This window comes from Equus przewalskii, chromosome 17 (assembly GCF_037783145.1).
Source record: "Equus przewalskii isolate Varuska chromosome 17, EquPr2, whole genome shotgun sequence".
NCBI lineage: Eukaryota > Metazoa > Chordata > Mammalia > Perissodactyla > Equidae > Equus > Equus przewalskii.
In genome coordinates, this window is record NC_091847.1 from 11,401,572 (window position 1) to 11,422,364 (window position 20,793).

At 55.2% G+C, this 20,793-nt stretch overlaps 1 protein-coding gene across 19 annotated transcripts in view; it reads right to left on the reverse strand.

Annotated features, from left to right (window-relative positions):
• Window positions 1-20,412, reverse strand: part of STEAP3 (STEAP3 metalloreductase) — a 49,419-nt gene extending 29,007 nt beyond the window's left edge. The window contains exons 1-6 of one of the 19 annotated variants that reach the window (XM_070581154.1): window positions 15,146-15,221; window positions 9,516-9,601; window positions 5,968-6,047; window positions 5,298-5,395; window positions 3,973-4,137; window positions 3,359-3,500 (exon numbers count right to left, since the gene is read on the reverse strand). In XM_070581154.1, the coding sequence (XP_070437255.1) occupies window positions 3,359-3,395 (37 nt within the window). In that variant the 5' untranslated portion in view covers window positions 3,396-3,500; window positions 3,973-4,137; window positions 5,298-5,395; ... (1 more) ...; window positions 9,516-9,601; window positions 15,146-15,221. Of the gene's footprint in view, window positions 1-3,358; window positions 3,501-3,972; window positions 4,138-5,297; window positions 5,396-5,967; window positions 6,048-6,311; window positions 6,611-7,680; window positions 7,973-9,515; window positions 9,602-15,145; window positions 15,401-20,154 lie in introns of those variants that run through there. The other 18 variants (XM_070581153.1, XM_070581166.1, XM_070581156.1 and 15 more) reach the window with 18 other exon arrangements.
• Window positions 20,413-20,793: the final 381 nt, after the last annotated feature.

A 20,793-nucleotide genomic window follows, 5' to 3' on the forward strand; every position in this document is an offset into this window, starting at 1 on the left:
ACTGAACAAGGTCTCCTGAGATGAGGACACTGACTTCAGAGGGCAAGCTTGGTGGCTTCCTGGAGGAGGTGGCCTGAGCTGAGCCTTGAAGGATGTGAGAAAGAGCCCAGGAAAAGCATTCCAGAACGAGGGGCCTGTGTGAGCAAAGGCCCGGGGGCCAGAAATGGCAGTGTGCAGGGACCCACCAATAGACTGCGTCCCTAGGGCAAACTGGTGTGTGTCTACAGCAGCACCAGGGACTTACCAGCCATAAATGACAACACAAAGTCTTGTGAAGGCTAGAGACGGAAAGAGTACGATCTGAGAGACTGAAACTCTGGGTTCTGTCCTGATGATTTCCCCCCTGGGAGGCACTGGATGAGTCATGTCCTCTCTGGCCTCAATTTCCTCAATGTGAAATGAAAATACACCAGCTGCCCAGCTTCCCTCACTGGGTAGGGGATGTTGAGGGCATTGCTCTGTGGTTGACGACTTCCCTGGGAGTCCTTGCCTGGTGGATCCTCTGCTCATTGTTCTTCCCCGCCGTCCTGTCCTATCAGCTTTGGGGGTGGGTAGAGATCGCTGTGTTTTGTTCCATGGCTGTAACTAGCACTGTGCACCATGCCCGGCACATTGGAGAGGTTCCATGTGTCTTTCTGACTGAAGGCACACATTCCGGGAGCTCACAGCTTCAAAACCTACTCCACGTCTGCTTTAGGGGCAGAAATCCTTCCTACACGCACTACATATTCCACGAGAAGACAGCCAGATCCCCACCCAGAACCCAGGGATCACCCTGTGCTGCAAGAGGGGATAAGCTTGGGTCTTGTCCTCCATTTTGATAGAATTGTTTTACAGACTTACATCCTCCCTCATTGTCGGGACATTTGTCACAGCTGTCTGTCTGCCTGCTTGCCTCTTAAAGCCACCCCAGGTCCGGCTAATTTGCTGTGCACAAGAAATACAGACAATACACCACTGAGAAAGGAAAAAGACAACCCAGAGAATGGGAGAAAAATATTGCAAATCACATTTCTGATAAGGGACTTGTTTCTAAATATATAAAGAGCTCTTACAACTCAATATTAAGAAGACAACCTACATACAAATGGGCAAAGGATTTGAGTAGTCATTTCTACAAAGACATACAAATTATTGACAGCACACAAAAAGATGCTCAACATCATCAGCCCGCAGGGAAATGCAAATTAAAACCATGAGATACAGCTTCATACCCACTAGGATGGCTGAATCAAAACGGACAGAGATCGCAAGTGTTGGTGAGGATGTAGAGAAATCACAACCCTCATCGCCTGGTGGTGGGAAAGTAAAATGGGGCAGCCACTGTGGAAAAGAGGATGGCAGGTCCTCAAAAGGTTTAACAGAGACTCTCCATATGACCCAGCAATTCCACTCCTAGGTAGACACTCAAGAGAAATGACAACGTATGTCCACACACAAATGTGTACCCCAATGTACCTAGTGGCATTATTCATAATACCCCAAAAGTGGAAACAACCTAATGTCCGTCAATTGATGAATGCATAAACTAACGTGGTCGAGCCACACAATGGAACAATATTCAGCCATAAAAAGGAATGAAGTACTGACGCCTGCCACAACCTGGATGAACCCTGAAAACATTATGTTAAAGCAAGCCAGTCGCAAAAGGCCACATATTATATGATTCCATTTATAGGAAATGCCTAGAAGAGGCAAATCTATAGAGACAGAAAATAGATTTGGTTGCCGGGGACTGGGGGGGGAAAGGGGGGTTCAGGGAAGATGGGGAGTGACTGCTCAGTGGTACACGGTTTCTTTTTGTAGTGATGAAAATGTTTTAAAATTGATTGTAATGATGGTTATACAACTCTGTGAATACACTAAAACCCACTGGATTGTATACTTTAAATGGGTGAATTATAGTTCAGTCAAGTTGTTATATACTGTTAGAAAAGCCAGTTATTAACGTTTGCAAACCAAGAGTAAACGGGCTTTGGGCAAGGGCTTCAGGACTCTTCACAAGCTTAATGCATGGACTCTGGGACATCAATGGTGGCGGTTCTGCAACTTTTCAAAGCTATTTTCTAGTTGTTTTCCACATATTTGAGGTTCCCAAGCGCCCTGACCTGTGGATAAGTGAGGCTCATGTTATCAACACTAACTTGTTGCAGGGGAGATGGGCCCGTGGCTGACCAGTCCTCCTGGCTTCTGAGCGGGCCCCGCAGCCTTTGCTCACATCCAGCCAGTCCAGGGCCACGTGGGACGGCCTGCAGGGAAGGGTGCTGAGGTCTGAAGCCCACCCCACCGGCTCCCGGGGTGGGTCCGTGACCAAGGCAGCTGTGGTCTGGTGAGAGTGGGCGGTGGGAGGCAGCCTCTGCCGCTCACCCAAAGGGCTGAGGGTTCCCTGGAGCTGGGAACTGGCAGACAGCTGCAAATCTGCCGGCATCAGGTCCTGTTCATTCCCCATTCCCACCAAACTCATCCCCTCTGAATCAGGCAGAGGACCCGGCCCTGAATGCCCACTGGTCACTGGGAGCTTGTCCAGCCAGGCCTGCTCCCTCAGGAAAACATCTGGAGCCTCAGGATTTACTCAGGATCAGTCACCTCAGGGAACTACAAGGTAGGCCAGCAAGAGCACAGGCTTGGAGGCAGCTGGGGGCATATTTCAGCCCCAGAACTTATTAGCTGGGTGGCCTTGGGGAGTTGCTTTACCTCTCTGAGCCTCAGTTTCCTTATCTGCACAACGGAGCCATATTACTTACTTTTAATGAGCGGTAGTAAGGATTATATGAGCTAAGTAAATTGCCACGGTCTGAGCCTGTCAAAATCACTCATTTTTCATTTTGTTTGCCTCCCTCCAGGATTTTTTTTAAACCTTGTGTCTGCATAAAGCAGTAGATGTACCTAGATCAATAAACTACGTTCTCTGCTGAATGGAAAAATTTACTCTGAAATTTTCTAAACTGTCCATGTGCTCTGGGAGAATGGCCTGGAGGCATGCACGTGCTTCTCACCAAGACAACTAGGGAAAAGACCTGCTGCTCTTTGGGACTCAGGGAGGGAGGAGGCAGGGGGCGGTGGAACAGAGAAGGAGTATAGTAAGGAGAGCTGGCGGTCAGGGGTCAGCCACCAGAGTGGTTTGGGCTCCCGAGCCCTCTAGGGACCGCTAGTCCCAACATCCAGCTCCCTGCCAGGGACAATCCTCGAGCTGTTGGGGTCCCCAGGCCACCCTTCCTCACCAGGATCCCCAGCTCCCGGTCAAACCCACACCAGCTGCCTCTCTGCCTCCACTCCTCTCCCACTGACAGCATTTCTCTCTTTCCTGCCTGTCTCCTCCCCCGGCTCCAAGTTCCTCAAGGGACTGAGTCAAACTCACTTTTGCAACCCCAGCACTGAGCCCAGTGCCGGCACATAGTAGGTCCAACTTGAGCTGCACTGGAGTCATCTGGAGGGCTGGTTAAAATGTACTGCTGGGCTCTGTCTCCAGAATTTCTGATGCTGCTGGTCCCAGGAGCACGCTTTGAAACCCACACAGTAGATGCTCAATAAAGTCAGTGTGAGAGGTGAATGAATCGCTGGCGTGTAAGAACCACTCCAGATTGGACCTTCTTCCTGGGTTCTTACAGTCAGGCTCTCAGCCTGCCTCCTGCGTAAAGCTCTCCCTGACCCCAGGACCCTGGGTATCGATGCTCTCTCCCTATGCTCCTCTCTTTCTTCAGAGTCAGATGCACATGCCCCATGCCTGTGCAAGCCTTGGCCTCCCAGAGCGGGCTCTTTCTGGTGAGGAGAAGGCAGTCAAGGCCATCGCGGCATTGTTCACTGAGCCAATAAGGCAAACCCCACAGTGACCGCTCCCTCGGCCCCCTCCCCGCCCACACCTGGGTCACCAGGCCCACTGTGGACTGACGGAGAAGACAGGAGTGGTAGCCAGAGACCACACAGATCCTGGGTGCCCAGAAGCTCCCAACACCCCGACTTGGGAGATCTTACCAGAGGACCACGTTCCCTGGACGACAAGAATTCAGACAGCCTGACTCCACATCCGGGATTCTCTTTCACTACCACAAACTGACAGCCAGGCCTAAAAGAACTGCTCACTGGAACGGTTCGTCACCACCCACTGCCAGCACATAGGCAGGACGTGGTCAGTGCTGGCTGGAAGGGAAAAAGGGGAAGGAGGAAGGCCCAGTGGTCAGCACCAAGGCCAGGGGTTTGAAGCAGGGAGGATGCTCCAGCCCCAGAGTCCCCATGCTGCACGCCCCCAGGGCACCATTTACATTGCCGTCCCTGTGAACAGTACCTCTGCAGTTGTGCAGTGCACAACCTGTGCACTTTGATGCAACAGTTGGTCCTACCAATCCTCATCTGGAAAACCTCCTCATTCGTTATTTCCTGAATACCTATTATGCACCCAGTACCTAGCCTGGCAGGTGGCTCTTGGGGCTCTTAGAGGAAAGGTCAGCTACACCCTGCAGCAAGGAGCAAAGTGCCTGAATGAGGGCATGCCCAGGCACTGGGGAAGCCAGGGAGAAGTGGCCTATTTCTGCCCAGTGAGCTCAGGGCGCTGGCAAGTGGGGGCAGCCAGCTTCCCATGGGCCGCTTAATCCAGTCAGGATCAGGCAGCAGCAGCTGAATCTGCAGCCTCAGCATCTGAGGTTGGGTGACTACCTGCTTTCCAGGGACACTTGGAGGTGCAAACCCTGGGACCAGATGGGTCTTGTGGGCTGTGGCTGCCCCTCACCCCCTCCTCCTGCCATGGTGTAGCTTTGCAGCATCAAGGATCAGACCCCCCTACTCCTGGGCAGGGGAGGTGTGGAGGCAGGGAAGGGACAGAGGCAGCCAAGACACACAGAGGCAGCTCCAGGGGCTTCTGCCAAGGAGCTCGGCCTGCCTCACGTGGCCTGATTCCTGGGCTTCCTGGGGATGCATGCTTCCCCGGCTTTGCCTAGCTGACGGGCCACCTTTTTCCAAGAAGTCTCTGAGGGGCCCTCCCCTGACCTTCAGCAACCTTGTCCTCTGGACTCCCGAGGACATGGAAAGTCAGCTTCCACTCTCCAACTGCTCTGTGTGGGGAGGGTCAGGCAATTACTTCCCAAACTCCCGCCATGCTGACCTCTGACTTTTTCAAGAGTCACCAAGAACTCAAAAGGCTGCTCCAGGCAGCCCTGGGAGACCTCCTGGCTTCCTCCCAGGCCCTTAAGGACAGAGGGGACCTCGCACTCTGGGACTCACTCTGCACTTCTGTCACGTTACCGTTGACTACACACAGTGGTTCGTGTGTCTCTCACCCCCCCAGACTAGGGGCCACTTCTTACCCATTTCTGTGACTCTAACACCTGGCCTGGGGTCTGGCACCAAGTAGGTGTTCATTTCATGTCTGTGGCTTGAATGACTTCACTGCTGGATTCTGTGCCTGCGGGCAGAGTATGCTTGTGAATCCTGGCTGCTCCCCCCAGAACAGCTGGGGCCCTCCCGTACCCGGTGCTGATTAAGTGACACCCAGAATTTCTCGTCCCTACTGAAGCCTGAACATAGCGTTAGACCTGGTCAGGCATTTCTCTCTTTGAGAAACTCAACAGCACAGAAGACTAATGCACAGATGTGTTTAAACGCTGCAGATAAATAGCCCGGTCTACGGGCTCATCTCTGGCCACCTCACCCAGACCTCGTGCTTTTTCCTGCCCAGGTCACAGATCTAATCTTTCTGCCTGAAAAGTCCCTTCCCTCCAAAAGACAAAATTCAAGATCCAGCAGAAAGGCCACCTCCTCTGTGAAGCCCTCACCCTACCTCCTCTTAGAGGCAGGATTAATCCCCGCTTCTCCGGTCCACTGGGCTCTCTGCAGCACAGGTAACCAGGTGGAACCAGCACACAATGGTGGGTCCTTTCCCTTGGAGGTCCAAGGGAGGCTGGTGGTGGGGTCCCTAGCCCCCCATAATCTCCATCACCCTTCCCCATGTGCTAATGTTAATATCAATACCAATACCTTTCGATATGAACAATTCACGTTTTCCAGTTAGGCAAAATGAATAACAGCTTCTGTAAAACATTCTCCATTTTACGGATCTGAAATCAACCGAGTAAAAAGCTGGCTACTTGCCAGGCAAACAGAAGCAGCTTTCGGGGAAGTTGCCTAATTCCCCCTTCCCTCCCCCGACTGCCCCTACAGCTGCTTCATGTGGCAATCCCGGGCGTCCCCGGGACCGTGAGGTTCACCCTTTCAGCTGAGACGTCTCGTCCCAGCAGCCAGCAAGGGTCTGGCACTTGGCATGTCTGCCATAATCAGGAGTCAAATGAAGGCAAGGTACTGTGAGGCGAGGCCAGACTCACCCTGTGGAGAGAGCCTGACCGCGGACTCGTACATGCGGGTTCGACGTGTGGAAGGCTGTCGCTATGTCATTTTGCAGATGAGAAAACCGAGGCCCAGTCAGGACTTCCTTCAGGCCCCAAAGTTGGCTCTTGCCCTAGTCCCGTCCAGTCCCTGCATTCAGCCTTGTCCAGGGAGGTGAGGCCGGGTGGCTCATTGCTGCCGGCATGAGTAATGCCAGTCCCCTGGTCTACACTGGGCTCTGAGGTGGTCCACTCCTTCCTCTCTGCTTTCCCTCTGCCCTGCTGAGCAGCCAACTCATACTTTCCAGCCTCTCATTCTCGGGCATGTTTCTGCAAATCTGGGGCTGCCCACTAGCCTAGATTCCAAACCAGAGTGGCACAGGTCCCAGGCCCTCCCTCCCTCCCCGTCAGGCTGAGGGGTCCCCAGGGCAAGAAGGAGGCTCCACCCAAGTCCAGGTCCCCCTCCCCGACCCCGCAGTGACCTGAGGGGAGACAGGATAGAGGCTGCCAGTCTCAAACCAGGGTTAAAAGCCGTGTTAGAGCCACACACATCTTAATTGCTGCATTTCTGTTTTCTCTGTGGGCATTTTCCCTTTCTGATGGCCTCTTACAAACATTTTACTGTTACATTTCTTGTAATACTGCCTGGAATCGTTATTTAGACATCATAAAAAAAATCATTATATTTTTAAAAGGAAGGCTGAGAAGTTCCTACAATAGAGAATACAAAGAGCGGGGCACACACACAAACACATACACGAGCCGATCCACACACAAACACACACACGTGCAAGTTCGGTCTGACAGAAGAGAGAGGTTTATCACCACACCATTTTGCAAAATAGAAGTGAATGAATAATTTATAGGGCTTTTTACAAACATCTAGATTTTCGAATCATTCTGGAAAAATCCAGTTTGATTACTTACAGCAGCAGTGCTGTGATAAACCAACCCAGAAATGGTTACCAATAAGTAAAATTTACTATTCCCAACAGGCCAGCCTTCCACAGAAAGGCATCATAAACACTAACATCTCTTTTTTTTTTTAACAGCAGAACCCACAAAGCCGTGGCTCACACCAACTGAAGGTACCCTGTGTGATAAATCCTTGAACCCTCTACTCTGAAAAGATTCCTGACCTAATGTGCAGATGGCCATATTTCCCATTTTATTTTGGGAAGAACTTTGTTACCCTGCGCTCTTTGCTGCCAGTTGCAAACAGCGGCACCTGAATCGAGGCCAGGCAGCTCTGGTTGCCTGACTCCCTGAGATGCCAGGCCCACCTGAGCAGGCCAGGGGGTGGCAGAGTTGGGACAAGGACCCGCACGCTACCCATGCCATCGTGGATCTGTGCCCTCACCAGACTTACCAACAACAGGCTGGTGGGACATCTGGCTGGTGTGAGGGTCTGAAAGTCGAGTCCCTTGACAACCCCAGTGGGATCCGGGCCACCCCTTGTTGCTGGGGTCTCCCTCCGACCTGTGGACAGCCTGACTTGGGGTTTGAAGTCAGGACTCAGGCTGATCTTCCAAGGGCGAGGGACCTGCCAAGGGTTTGGAGAGCTGGGCTGCCGCCCCCTCCGCCCACACTCCAGCTTCTGGCTGCAGGGACGGGACCGGGAGTGGTGACTGATGCTCGGTTACAGAGTGCACTGTGAGAGCACGGCGCTGGCCTGATACTTCCTGTTTGGGGAGGAAACCTCACTGGGGATCATTAGTGGCTCAGACTCAAGTCTCTTTGCTACAGGAACTGAGGCAGGACAGCCAGCAGAACTCAGGATGCATAAAATGAATAAGTGTCATCCAATGTAGGGCAGATTGCCTCACCATGGGGGTGTGTGTGTGTGTGTGTGTGAGAGAGAGAGAGAGAGAGAGAGGGAGGTGCGTTTACTCTTTGGGATACAAAGCCAAACATAATAGCTGCAGAAAGTGGCAATTTATCAATTGCTATGGGGGTAATTTATTGCAATCACTGTGGCTGTCACTGGCTTAGTGATAATTCTCTCAGCATTTTGTGCCAACAAAGGCTTTCTGGCCATCTTTACCTGCTAGTCAGTGCCCACGGTGGGGAGAAAGACAGACAGAAGAACCCACAGACAGATGACAGCAGTGTCACAAGGGCAAAGCATGGACGGGTACGTGCCTGCTTGTATTGATGGCATTTCCAGTTCACCCCGAGGCCACACCAACAGCCCAAAGGGAGGCCGGAGGTCTGGAGGCTTCGGTATCATTGAGGTAAATTACGCTAAGTCCAGTCTCAGGACAAGTACCTTCAATTGTTTTCGACTTGTTTGAAAACTGGCCATCTCGGAAAATGGCGGCTCTGAGTAGCCCTGGGCATTTGACAACCAGAATACACACCACAGCTCCGGGCAGCTTTACTCTCTTATTTCTAGCAACAGAAAAGGGCCCACGTGGTTCTCCGCCTGCTGTGGCCCTGTCTTGTCTCTCATGGGGAGGGAGTGTTCTTGAACCTCCCGGAGTCCAGCGCAGGCCTGCACGTCCACACTGACCTTCCCTACTCAGTCCATCGTCTGCCACCCCTCCTTCCAGCCCCTGCTGTCCCCATGTCCCCGTGTCTGCCAATGCCGTTACCTCCACCTCAAGTCTTGACATCCTCCTGGCCATCTAAACCCCCCTTCCCGGAGGACGCACCCGAGGCTTTGGGCCCCTCCCAGCCCTCAGAGCCCCACAACCACCTCTCCCGGCTCCGAATTCAGAGGCAGCTGCGTTCGTCAGGGGACCTAGTTAAACAGCCCTGGGTGTGGATTCAGGGCAGCCATGGGTGGCAGTGTGACCTCGGGCAGGTTACTCTCTCTTCTGACGATTAAGCAAAACAGTGAACGTGATACCCCCAAACCCACGTCTCGGAACTGCTCTGGTTGCACGTTTCCTGGGCTCTGCTGTGGCCACTCCCTGCGTGCAGCCTGGACTCTTCTCCCTCTGCTGCCTGGGGGTGTTCTGCATCATCACCCGGCTGGACCATCAGCTCCCTGAGGGGGGACCTGCGTGCCCTCCACTGCTGCGCATGCACACACCCCGCACAGCGCACTCTGCTCACTGCGAGGCCAGCGGGGCTCAGGCAGTGCCCTCAAACGTTAGTTAATACCAAATGACGGGGTGGGGGGCTAGGCAGCAGGTTTCTGGGCAGCCCCAGGCCCAGAGCCCCTGATTCAGTAGATGGGGGCGGGGGGCGCAGTCCTACCTGTTCTTGTCAAAGCTCCAGGGTGGCCTCCGATCCCCTTGCAGAAGCTGCAGTCATGAAACCACACTTCCTCGTGAACACAAACCCTGCAGGTGTGAGTGGACAGGTGTCTAGTGGTTCCCAGAGACGTCCAGGCCAGCTGCGATTCCCGGTCGCCTGGGGTCCACACGGAGCCCTGAGCTCCCCTCAATCTTGGGAACCCCGTCACCCCTCGCCACACACAGCCACGCCAGGTCAGAACGTTCAAGAATTGCAGCAAAGGTTAGGAGAGGACAAAAAGCAGCCATGTCAGCACTCACCACTGCCGAGCGCTGTCAGATCCTGACTTCCGGCCCTGCAGTCCAGGAACACCCAGGGTGGAGGCGGGGAGAGCTTCCCTGATAGAAGTTCCCCAGCCCTCATCACAATCCTCGGCTCCCCAGCCCAGCGCCGTCTTGTCTCCCTCCCTTCCAGTTCCGGGGCCACCTTACTTCTGGCCAGTCTGGAGCCATCTCCATGGACCAGCCACAAAAGGCCTGGTCTCCCCCGTCGCCACTGCTCAGCCATTCACCCAGCCATGTGGCTGATCCACTGGACAGTGGTGACGGACCTTCTGCCCCACTGTGTCCAATGCACTACTGACCCACGTACAGGCCCCGCCGGCCATCCGGAAAGCCTCAGCACAGGCCCCTCAGATGCCAAAAGGCCCACTCGGGTGACTCCGCTGGCCCGGCGTCTGCTCATCCTGTCTCTGCAGACTCCACCTGGCGGGCCCCCCTCACAGCCACCTGGACCTCCCTGACACCCTCCAGCTGTGTGTCCGGAGTGATTCAGCCCTAGAAAGACCCTCACCCCGATGGCAGGGCATGCTGTCACCCACCCAGGCCCACCAGTGAAATCACAAGCCTCCCCTCCCCACAGCCTGAGGGCCACATCACAGGCGTCGGCTGCTAGAGGAACAGGAAGGACATTCCATCACAGACCCCTGCACGCGGGCTCCGGGAACCTGACGTCTACACGTGGACCACGACGGCCCCTTCTGCCATGCAAAACCACGTAGGCCCATTCGTGGGTCCCCAAATTCCTTTACATTTACTTGTGATGGATTTTATCATCTTGGGACTGTAGTTTTGACAGTTTAATCTCCTAATCTGATAGCTCCAGAAGGTTTGAAAATGTGCTGTTTGCTTAGAGCCCAGCTGGCTCTCATGAGCGGAAGAGGGAGACAGGAATAAATGACTGCCTGATTGCAGGACAATTAGTGCTCACCTGGTGCACGTTCTGCCAGGTGACGATGGTGATTTATGAGGACAGACTGATTGGGAAGAGCCGAGCATTAGGCAATTCTCCAGTGACAGTGTTCTTATGTGGCTGAAGCAACTGAACCCTGGTCCCCCCAGAACAGCTTTATGGAGAGCCATCCACACCAGAAGGAGGAGGAGGGAGCCATTCTGCCCGGGGGGAGGGGACCATGCAGGAGTTTATGATTCACCAGCAACTGTGGATCCTATCCTGACAACGGGCACAGTGGTCAATACCCCCAGCTCAGGGGGAAGGTCTCCAGCTTTGAATCCTGGCTTCCATTAGCTGTGGGACCTGGGCCTCAATGATGCTGTTTCCTCCTTTGTATTCAGAAATAAGTGAAGGAAATAGTATGGAGGTTCTCCAAAAAATTAAAAATACAACTACCATAGGATCCAGCAATCCCCCTTCTGCAGATCTATCCGAAGAAAATGAATACAGTAACTCGAAAAGATTTCTGCACCCCACGTTCACTGCAGCATTATCCACAGAAGCCAAGACGCAGAAACGACCTGAGTGTCCATTGATGGATGAATGGATAAAGAAGATGTGCTACACACACACACACACACACACACACATATTCACAAAATGGAATACTATTCAGCCATAAAAAAGAAGAAAACCCTGCCATTCATGACAACATGGATGCACCTTGAGGGCATTATGCTAAGTGACATAAGTCAGACAAAGACAAATATAGTATGATCTCACTTATCTGTGGAATCTAAAACAAAAAAATCCCAAAAACTGAATTCACAGATACAGAGAACCAATTGGTGGCTGCCAGAGGCCAGCGGGTTGGGGTGGGCGTGAAATGAGTGCAGGTGGACCAAAGGCACAGACTTTCAGTTATAAAAACAAGCCCTGGAGATGTAATGTACAGCATGGTGACTAAAGTTAATGATATTGTATCGTAGATTTGAAGGTTGATAAGAGAGTAGATCTTAAAAAGTTCTCATCACAAGAAAAAAATTTGTAACTATGTGGTGATGGATTTTAACTAGATCTATTGTGGTGATCATTTTGCAATATATACATAGATTGAATCATACATAATCATCATATATTCAATCATACATATATTGAATCATGTACACCTGAAACTAATATACTGTTACGCGTCAATTATATCTCAGTAAAAAAAAGAAAAAAAGGAAAAAGCAGAAGGTGTGAGTTTCTGTAGGGTGATAAATGACTCAATCTGCCAGAACTGGGACTCAGCTAGGTCTTGAAAGCCTGGCACAAAGTTAATGCTTGGGAAATGTTTGTTGAATGAATAAACGATGAGGCATAATTTGGACAAGCATATATAGTTAGTGGTTAGGAGCCTAAAGTTCGGGGCTGAACGAATAGAATAGATTGGAATATCGTGTGATCTCTGGAAAGATACATGGTTGGGAGAATAAAATTATCTATCTCATAAGAGAGTGGGAAGGTTGAAATGGGCTCACATGTAGAACACACTTGGCCCAGGGGCTGGCACGTGGGAAGCGGAATGTTCAGTGACACGAGGACCGTCATCTCAGGTGTGATGGGTGTGGTCCCCACATCAGGCCAAGGATGTGAAGGGCTGACATGCAGAGGTTGGGAACCGTAGGTGGTCAGGTGGGCCCAGCTGCAGGGGGCCCACAGGAGGAAGTGAGATTTCTGTGCCGAACATTTGAGAACCACCTGACCCCACCCCACCCCTTCCCCTCTGCAAGTTCTGTGACCCTCCCAGCCTCCTGGATTGGGCCTGGGTTGGTGAGGGTAGGATAGGAGTGGGAAAAGAAGCACACACCCCTCCAACCCCCAGAGGGAGGAAAGGAGCCAGCTTGGCGTTGGGTTTTAATAACTGCTTCAACTGGCAAACTTCCCTGTTTTAAGTCCACAGGCCTGTTCCCAGCCCAGATGCTAGAAAGCAATTTCATGGAGTGCTTAACTTACTCAGCTTGGGCCGCCCACCCTAGGGAGACAGGGCCACTGTGCATGGCGGGGAGGGCAGGAAGGGGTGGATCCAGCCTCAGCTGGGGGTCCTGGGAGCCTGGACATCACTACATAGCCTGCTTCCCTCCCCCACCCCAACCTTCCTGAACATCACCCCAGCCTGCTGGGGTTTTGGTTTGCAGGCTGGACAGGGAATGAAGCAGGAGGCCCAGACTTCTCCCAGGCTAGGAGGCATCAGCCAGGACTCTGAGAAGGGAGCCCAGAGGCCTGGGCCCAAGGCCAGCTCTGTCACTGAGAAGGGGACCCTGGAGGCTACTCTCTGGGCCTTAGTTACCTTCCCTTATGAACTAAGGGGTTGGGACTAGAAGAGCAATGAGCCTGGAAGGTCCCCAGCCGACTGACACTCAAACCTTGGGGGAGGCAGAGGGATCTGACATTACCGCACTCCTACAACTCAGTGAAGCCCCCAGGCAGGCATCATTGTCCCTGTTTCATAGGAACAGCAAGTGCAAAGCCCTTAACAAGGTTTTACAGGTGAAGAAACAGGTTCAGAGAGCTGAGGTCTCGGCCAAGGTCACATGGTAAAGAGCTGCCATTCAGACTTGGGGCCCTCTGACTCCATAGCCAGGTGCTCTCCCCTGCAGTCAGTCAGTCAGTCAGTCAGTCAGTCAGTCAGCTTCAGCTGCCCCTCTCCCAGCCCCCACCCAGCTCAGGTGTGCAGCTTTGGACTTTGGTCCTTAACTTTCACTTTTTAACTGCCTGAAGCCCTGCCCAATGCTCTGGTCTCTGATAAGTCCAAGGAGGGAAGAGCCATGGAGCAATGACAGGACACACGAACGGGAGAGAAACCTACCTGTCTGGCATCTCTAGGCTGTAGAGGGCACACCTGGGGTCCCAGTGTGACCAGGCCAGGTCCTGGAGAGCTCAGGCTTGGGTCTAGCTGTCCAAACCTCTAGTGAACAGGTGACCCAGCCTGAGCTCCCTGCTCGCTCTGAGGCCAGTGTCACCCCATGCCAACTTCAGGCCTTCCTCCCAGGTCGCCTGGCTGAGGCCACCTGTCCACCACTCAAGGTCTCCTTCAGGAAACCTTCTCTACCCCAGAGACGCCCTCGGCCCCACGAAGTCTGTTCATCCATTAGACACTGATTAAGCACCTGCTCCATGCCGGCCCTTCTGCAGGCCCCTGGAGATGCAGATGGGAGCAGAGATGAGGAAGACACAGTCTCAGCCCTCCTCGGGCTGCTGGCTGGGTGCAGTGGGATTCACTTTTTGGTGAGACCCTTTGGTTTTATGGTCATTCTGGCCCCAGCACTGCATTCTCTGGGCTGCCAGAATCCTCTGAGAACACCGCCTATCTCCCCCACCAACAGGCTCCTCTGGGCTCTCAAGTCAGAGAAACCTGTGTACAAATCCTACTTCTGCAACTTGGTACCTATGCATCCGTGCAAAGTACCCACACTCTCTGAGACCCAGTTTCCCCAACTCTAAGAAGGTAATAAGGGTGCCTCCCTGTCCTGAGGATTAACTGGGATACTGTGTGCAAAGCAAGTGCCTGGCACAGATAAATGCACAGTAAATGTCTGCTATTAATTATATCATCACTGCTCTCTGACGAACAGAAATACTTCCCTGGGGGTATTTCCAGAACCCCCACTCCTGGAGCCTGTCTCAGAAGCGGCCCTGGCCATTGGGAGGCCTTTCATGCCCTCTGCCAGGGCTCCAGCAAGACCTGCCCGCATTTTCCCCGCTGATCTGGCCTCCTGGCCCCCAAGGGACATAGCTCAGACGCCTTCATCCACCCAGAGTCACCAAAGTTCCAGCCACACCTCTTTGGGCAGCTTGCCCCCAAATTTCGGGGAAATAGGTAGGAGTATGTCTGCCAGGCAAGCGCTCCTCGGGCAGAGGCGGGCACCGGTCAGCCCAGCCTCTTCCCGACCGGGATCGGGCGCCCCCGCCCCCGCCGCCCGCCCTGCTGGGGCTGCGAAAGAGCTGGGAGGCCGCGCCCACTGCTCCCGGGCCTGCGCCAAGCCGGGCGGCCCAGAGTCGCGGGCACGTGGGACCTGTGGACTCGGCGGGTCCGCTGGGAGCGGCGCGCAAGGCTACATCCGGGGTGGGCGCGCCGGCTCCCTCCTGCCCCACCGCCCGCGCGGAGCGCACCCGGCCTGCCCACCCTGGCCGACGCCCGCCACCTGAGTCCCTGGGGAGGAAGGCGCGCGGTGGAGGGCACCCAGGACCCGGGTTCTCCGCCGCCCGGCGCACGTGGCTCAGTCCCAGCGGCCCGAGCCGCCTGCGGACGTGCGGCGGCGCCCGGCCTCCGCGCGGCGAAGGCGCAAGGTGCAACGGGGCAGCCGCCAGTGCTGGGCTCCCGGGGCAGGGCGCAGCGCACAGCCCCGCGGCGACCCGGGGGAGGGGTCACTCACCTCTCCAGCCTGCCACTCGCAGGAGCGGCAGCGGCTGAAGGTCCGCGGCTGAAGGCGACTCAGCCCCGAGGCTCCTCCTCTCCCTGCGCCCCGCCCGCCCGCGGGGCCGGACCTGCGGGGGACGTGGCCGCCAGCCAGCCCGCCGCTGCTTATCCGGCTGGGCCACCTCCCCTGGGGCCGCAAGGTCCTCGATTCCTGCCTGGCCCTGCAGCCCCAGGGGAGGCCCCAGGTCCGAGGGTGGGAGCCAGCCCTGCGGCTTCCTGACGGGCGCCCCTCCCTCCCCCCACGGTTGGAGTGTGCAAAACTCTGGGGCACGTGCAGGCCAGGATGACTTCTGGGTGCCCCCCGCTCTTAACATGAGGGACAACTCTAATCCACGTCCACCTTATGAGCAAGGTTAAGTGGAAGGCCAAAGCTGCGCGGATGGTAAGAGACCAGCGTACCAGGTTGGATCCGGCTTCCTTCTTCAGTGCAACGGAAGCAGGCAGCAAAGGCCCCTCCTCAACAAGGCTGCGTCCAGGCCTTTGTGGTCCCGGTACATCTCTGTCCCCTGTCCACCCTGGGCGCAAACTTTGACCCTTCCCAGGAGTCCTCAGGTTTCAAGGCCTGGGTGCTGGTGAAGGGCCCTGTGGTTTCCAGGAGCTGCTGGGGATGCTGGAGCTTGCCTCCCTGGGCTCCAGACTGCCCCACTACCCCTGAGGAAGGTGTTCCCGGCACTGCCCGATGCCCTCCCTCCTCATGCGATGGCATCCCAGCGCAGCAGTGAGGTGGGTATAAGGCAAGAGTGCCTTTTGGGTCCCTTTCTGGGGGGCAGGTGTGCCTGTCTGAGGCCCTTTCTCAGCTGGACAGCACTGCCCAGCCTGCTGCATCAGGAGCTGCTGACAGCTACACCCTAACCTTTACAGGTGACGACGTGGGGGCTCTGACCATAAGTAGGGCACCAATGTCGCTCATCTTCTGGGGTTACCTGACCCTGAGACTCTTTCTAGAGTATTCCACCAGCCCTGATAAGGAGCTCAGGAAGCTAACCTGTGCTGGGGAGATAAGCCCTAGGGAGGGGTTATCTGAACCCTGAGGCAGAGGCAGGGGGTTGGGCCTCAGGAATGGCCCCACAACTGGACCCCAAGTAGCACAGAGAGGGTGCAGAGGCAGATTTCTGACCTCCCTCTGGTGGGAATGCTGCTGTGAGGCCCCCCACCTCCCCACTCCCACCCTGCTGAGACCTGCCTGTGAGCACCTTGTGCTTTCCCACCTTCATAGATCTCCTCCTGCCTAAAACATCTTTCCTCCCCAGCTCTCTGTTCTGCCAGGCCCCAAGGCCCAGGTCTTCTCCTGACCCACCCTGCCCTAGGACAACACCCTCTCTGAGCTCCCGTGGCAGTTCTCATAGAGCCTCCATCCATTCAGCACTGGAGTGGGGATTCCCACCATGCCATGCAATGTTCCAAGTGTGAGGACACAGGTGTCCAAGGCCTGCTCCCTGCCCTTGAAGGGAGAGTTGCCTCTGCAGTGGGTTGCAAACCCACACGGTGCCCTGCAGAGAGAAGGAGCTCTTTAAATATCTGCTCCGGCCGATGGGGATCTCTGGGCATCCTTCCTACAACCCTAGTGGGACACACAAGGAGATGCAGCTTGAGAAATGGAAGTGCTGAGAGGTCTGCCAGCATTCTTGGAAGGACCCTTGCATCATCTAACATCCCTCCAAAGAGCCCTGGTGGGCCTCCGGGTGGGGCTCCCCAAGAGTTGGAGAGAGAGAGATCTGAAGGCTGGATTGGCAGAGATCTACCGAGGAATGTCCTCAGGGGACCATGAACTGCAAGAGAACATGGAGCCACCTGAAAGGCAGGGGAGGGAGGGAGGTGAACACCCTCTGAGGCCCTAGCACCTTGAAGGACGGAGCACCAGCCAGGCCGTTGGCCTTTGGTGCTTGCCCGTGTGTCTCCTGGACCGAGAATGCCCAGAGCCTAATCTTGCTCCACCTGACAGGCCGTCTGGGAGGGGTGAGAGCTCTATAAATGTTTCCTCAATATGTTTGGGGCCAAACTCCAGGAAGCAGATGAGCCTCTGCAGATACAGGAGGGAGGATGATGCACTGATGTTGGTTGAGCACCTCCTCTGTGCCAGACTCGTGTCTGTGGTCAGGCCAAGGGCAGAGCAATCCGAGCTGTCCTTTCCACACAATCGTCAGATCGCGTTACTCCTCCACCAAAACCCTCCCCTGGCTCCCGGTCTCTCAGAGTCAAAGCAGAGTCCTTGCAATGGCCGGCAAGGCCCAGTGCCCTCTGCCTGCTCTCCGATCTTGGCTCCGGCTCCCCTCTCTCTCCTCACACTCAGTCCTGCCGTACTGGCCGTCTCCCTTTTCCTCAAATGGATTAGGCGGGGTCCTCAGGCAGGCCACGCATGGCCTTTGCTGTTCCCTCGCCCTGAACCCCAGGCGTCCCCATGGCCCTCCGCCTTCAGGTCCTTGCTGAAATAATCATCTCCGTGAGACCCACCCCATCCTTCCCATCCCTCAGCTATGTACCCAGCCCTGTTTCTTTCTTTCTTTCTTTTTAAACATAGCCTTTATTTCCTCTAACACACTATAAAACACACTTTTTCTGTTTGTCGTTTATTAACTGTCTGCTCCCGCAGAAAGGTCGGCTTTCCCAGGACAGGGAGTTTCCCTCACTTCTGTGTTCTCAGTGCCCACAGCAGTGCCTGGCACATAGTCAGGGCTAATGGAGGCGCCCCCATTCTCAGCCTTCTTCACCTCCTCGGCATCTCTGGGCAGCTTCCCCGTGGCTCCCACCCGCTCTGGTCTCGTCCCTTGCTGGTCCCGGAGCTGGCTGGTACTGGTGCAGTGGAGGTGCTCAGTCCACGCCCCGAGGGACATCTGGAGTTGTTGTGGATTCTCTTTAAGGAGCCCCTGGGTGTCAGTCTCCTGAGATTGCCCTTTTCCCTGAAGACAAGGCTACCCCTCTGGCTAAGAGGACAAGAGTATCCAGGGAGGGACTCTAGAGTTACCTCTTACGCGGACCCGAGAGGAGAGGGACGCAGTTCACGCTCCCCTTCTTGGATTGATCCAGCATTTATGGACTGGGACAGAGCACATCCATTTCACAAAATAAGTACTCTAATTGACTATTAAAACGAGGTGGCCACGAGAAGCCGTGTACCCAATGTACTCCAACAGCCCTGGCTGGGAGCCAGGCCCCCTGGATCTACTCCCGCCACGGTGGCTAAGGCTGCGGCCAGGGGGAGCGTGGTGGGCGCTCCTCCCTGGTGGGCGCGCTCCTCTCCACGCGCCCAGGCAGTGAGATTCCTCCAGGGCTCTGGGTGTAGAAAGCTGCTCCCTCATGTGAGGAAGTGGGGCTGCAACTCGGGGTGGGGATTCTGAGGGTGATGTGGGGAAATGGAGGGATCATCTCTGTCTCCGTGATGACCCAGTGGTAAAGCCGTGTCAGAACCACCCAGAGCTGAGGCAGTGGCGGACAACGGGAATGGTCTGGGAGGGAGAAGCACTGAATGGGGAGGCAAGCTGGCAAAAGGGTGCGGCCTGGGAAGGGAAGCTCACAGACTGTCTTCACAGGCAGCTTATTTCGAGCCAATATGGTACAGCATTCTAAGGTGTGGCTTCCAGGGTGCTGGGAGCCTCCGCCTGGCCCTCGGGGTTTAGTACTCTACTTTGACCGAGGGCTTGCCCTCCTTCAAGTCCTCTGTTGAAACTTGAGCTCTCCCGAGAGGAAAAGCTGTCTCGGATCAGTGGGATGAGAAGCCGTGTCCACAGGAGGTTTAACTGTGGCCCGCACACCAGTGTAGAGAAGGCTCTCAGGGCAGGTGCCAAAAGGACAGGGAGGATCAAGAACTGGGGGTGCGGTGGGCGGGAGCAACCATTTTTCTAAGGGAGCTGCCTGGCACACAGTAGGCACTTCATAAACCTTTGTGTAAGATCAAGTGTCTTGGCTTGTGACTACGCTGTCGGTGGCCAACGGGAGTGTGGGAAGCTGGCCCAGCACCTCCAGGGAGCATTCTGCGAGCCCGGGAGCTGTTCTGGCCTGTCTCTGTAGCAGTGCATGGCTTTCCCTTGTGGGGACTGCGAAGGCACGCCACTAGAGGAGTCTGGACTTTAGCCCCTTGCTCCGAGTGTGCGCATGTGACGTCCTGCGGGGAGGGGGGTTAGAATTGCAGCATCCCTGGCCCACCGCAGACCTCCTGAACCAGAACCACATTTTTACAAGACCCGCCAGAGAGCGTGTGCACATTAGAGTTGGAGAAGTGCTGGTCCACAGGACAAGCAAGGACCCCACCAACTCCCTGAACGCTGAGACTAAGGAGGCGCTCAGAACCCTCTTCTGGGTCTTCTGGGCCGCACTCGCCCTCCCTGGTAGCACTGTCACAGGGCACCCTTTGCTTCCTCCGAGTTTCTCCAATAGCCTGACTTGACCTGCTGCTGAATTTTTCTAAATCTGGAGGAAATGACTCTTCCTTCACTACACTCAGGGCCCGAGAAAGAAACAGACGCCGAGCACGCTCCCTCCTCTCCAATAACTGATCTTATTTCTCTATTCACCATGGTGACTAGGACCCTCAGACCCACATTCATGACTATATTCCTTATTAAATATATTTGAGTTCTACTCTATCTTCCCCCAGTCCATGATTTTCTGTGTCCGGTTTACTATTCGTCTTGTTATTAAGCTTTCCAGTGTAAGCTGTCTTAAGGTCCTTTGGGAAAAAGCCAGTTGTGTGAGCAAAACTGATGGGAAATATCTGTGTGCTGCAGGGGCCAACCCTCTCTCCCCTTGGCGGCCGTCACCCTTTCATGGCAAGAGCAGGGTCCTGGCATGTCCCCTGCTGGATTCTTGAGAAGAGGATGGAGGGGTTGGGAGAAGGGCATGTCCTAGGACTTCTGCCAGGAGTTACTGAGACAAGAAAACCCAGCCAGCTGGGGTCCCCGGGGGAGACGGTGACAGCACGCTCACACTCTGCCCTCCCTGTGGCCCCCCACCCAGCAGTGCCCGTCTCACCTGATGGTGGGTGGGAGGTGCTGTCCTTCATGTCAAGCAGCTCTCCAGAGCCCGGACTGGGGGCTCTGCTCCCCAAGGACCCCAGCTGCTTTCTCTCCATGTCCTGCTGCTCCTCTGGCCGCTGGGCCTGCAGCCTGTGGGCTGGAGCTCACTCAGCCCAGTGTGGGAGGTGGAGGGAGTGTGGGCGGAGGCTGCTCAAGGGCAGGAGGGTCATAGCCAAGCCCAGCACAGATGGGGTCACTGGCCTCGGGGTCACTCACAAACACTGTGGTCAGCCGCCAAGATAAGCCCTCCCTCCAGGCCTGCCCAGTTCTCTGCTTCCTGGGTCTTGGCTCCCAAGGGGAGGTGAGGACAGGGAGGTGACATTTGCTGAAGTCCCACCTGGAGGCCAGCCCTGTGCTAGGTTTAGAGCATGCCCTTTAAGCAGATGAGGACAGCGCCTTGCTCAGCCTCGTGCACTGAGGAAGTGGCGGAGCTGGGCTTTGAACCAGGTTTGCCTGACTCTCAGATCTTTCCCCTGCCTCTGCCTCCAGGTGGAGGGCTCCTGGGCCAGTGGCCAGCACCCCTTCGGTGGCCCCCTTAGTGCCAAGGACTGGGGCCAGCTCAATGCGAGAGCAGAGCAGGGGCAGCCCGTGTCCT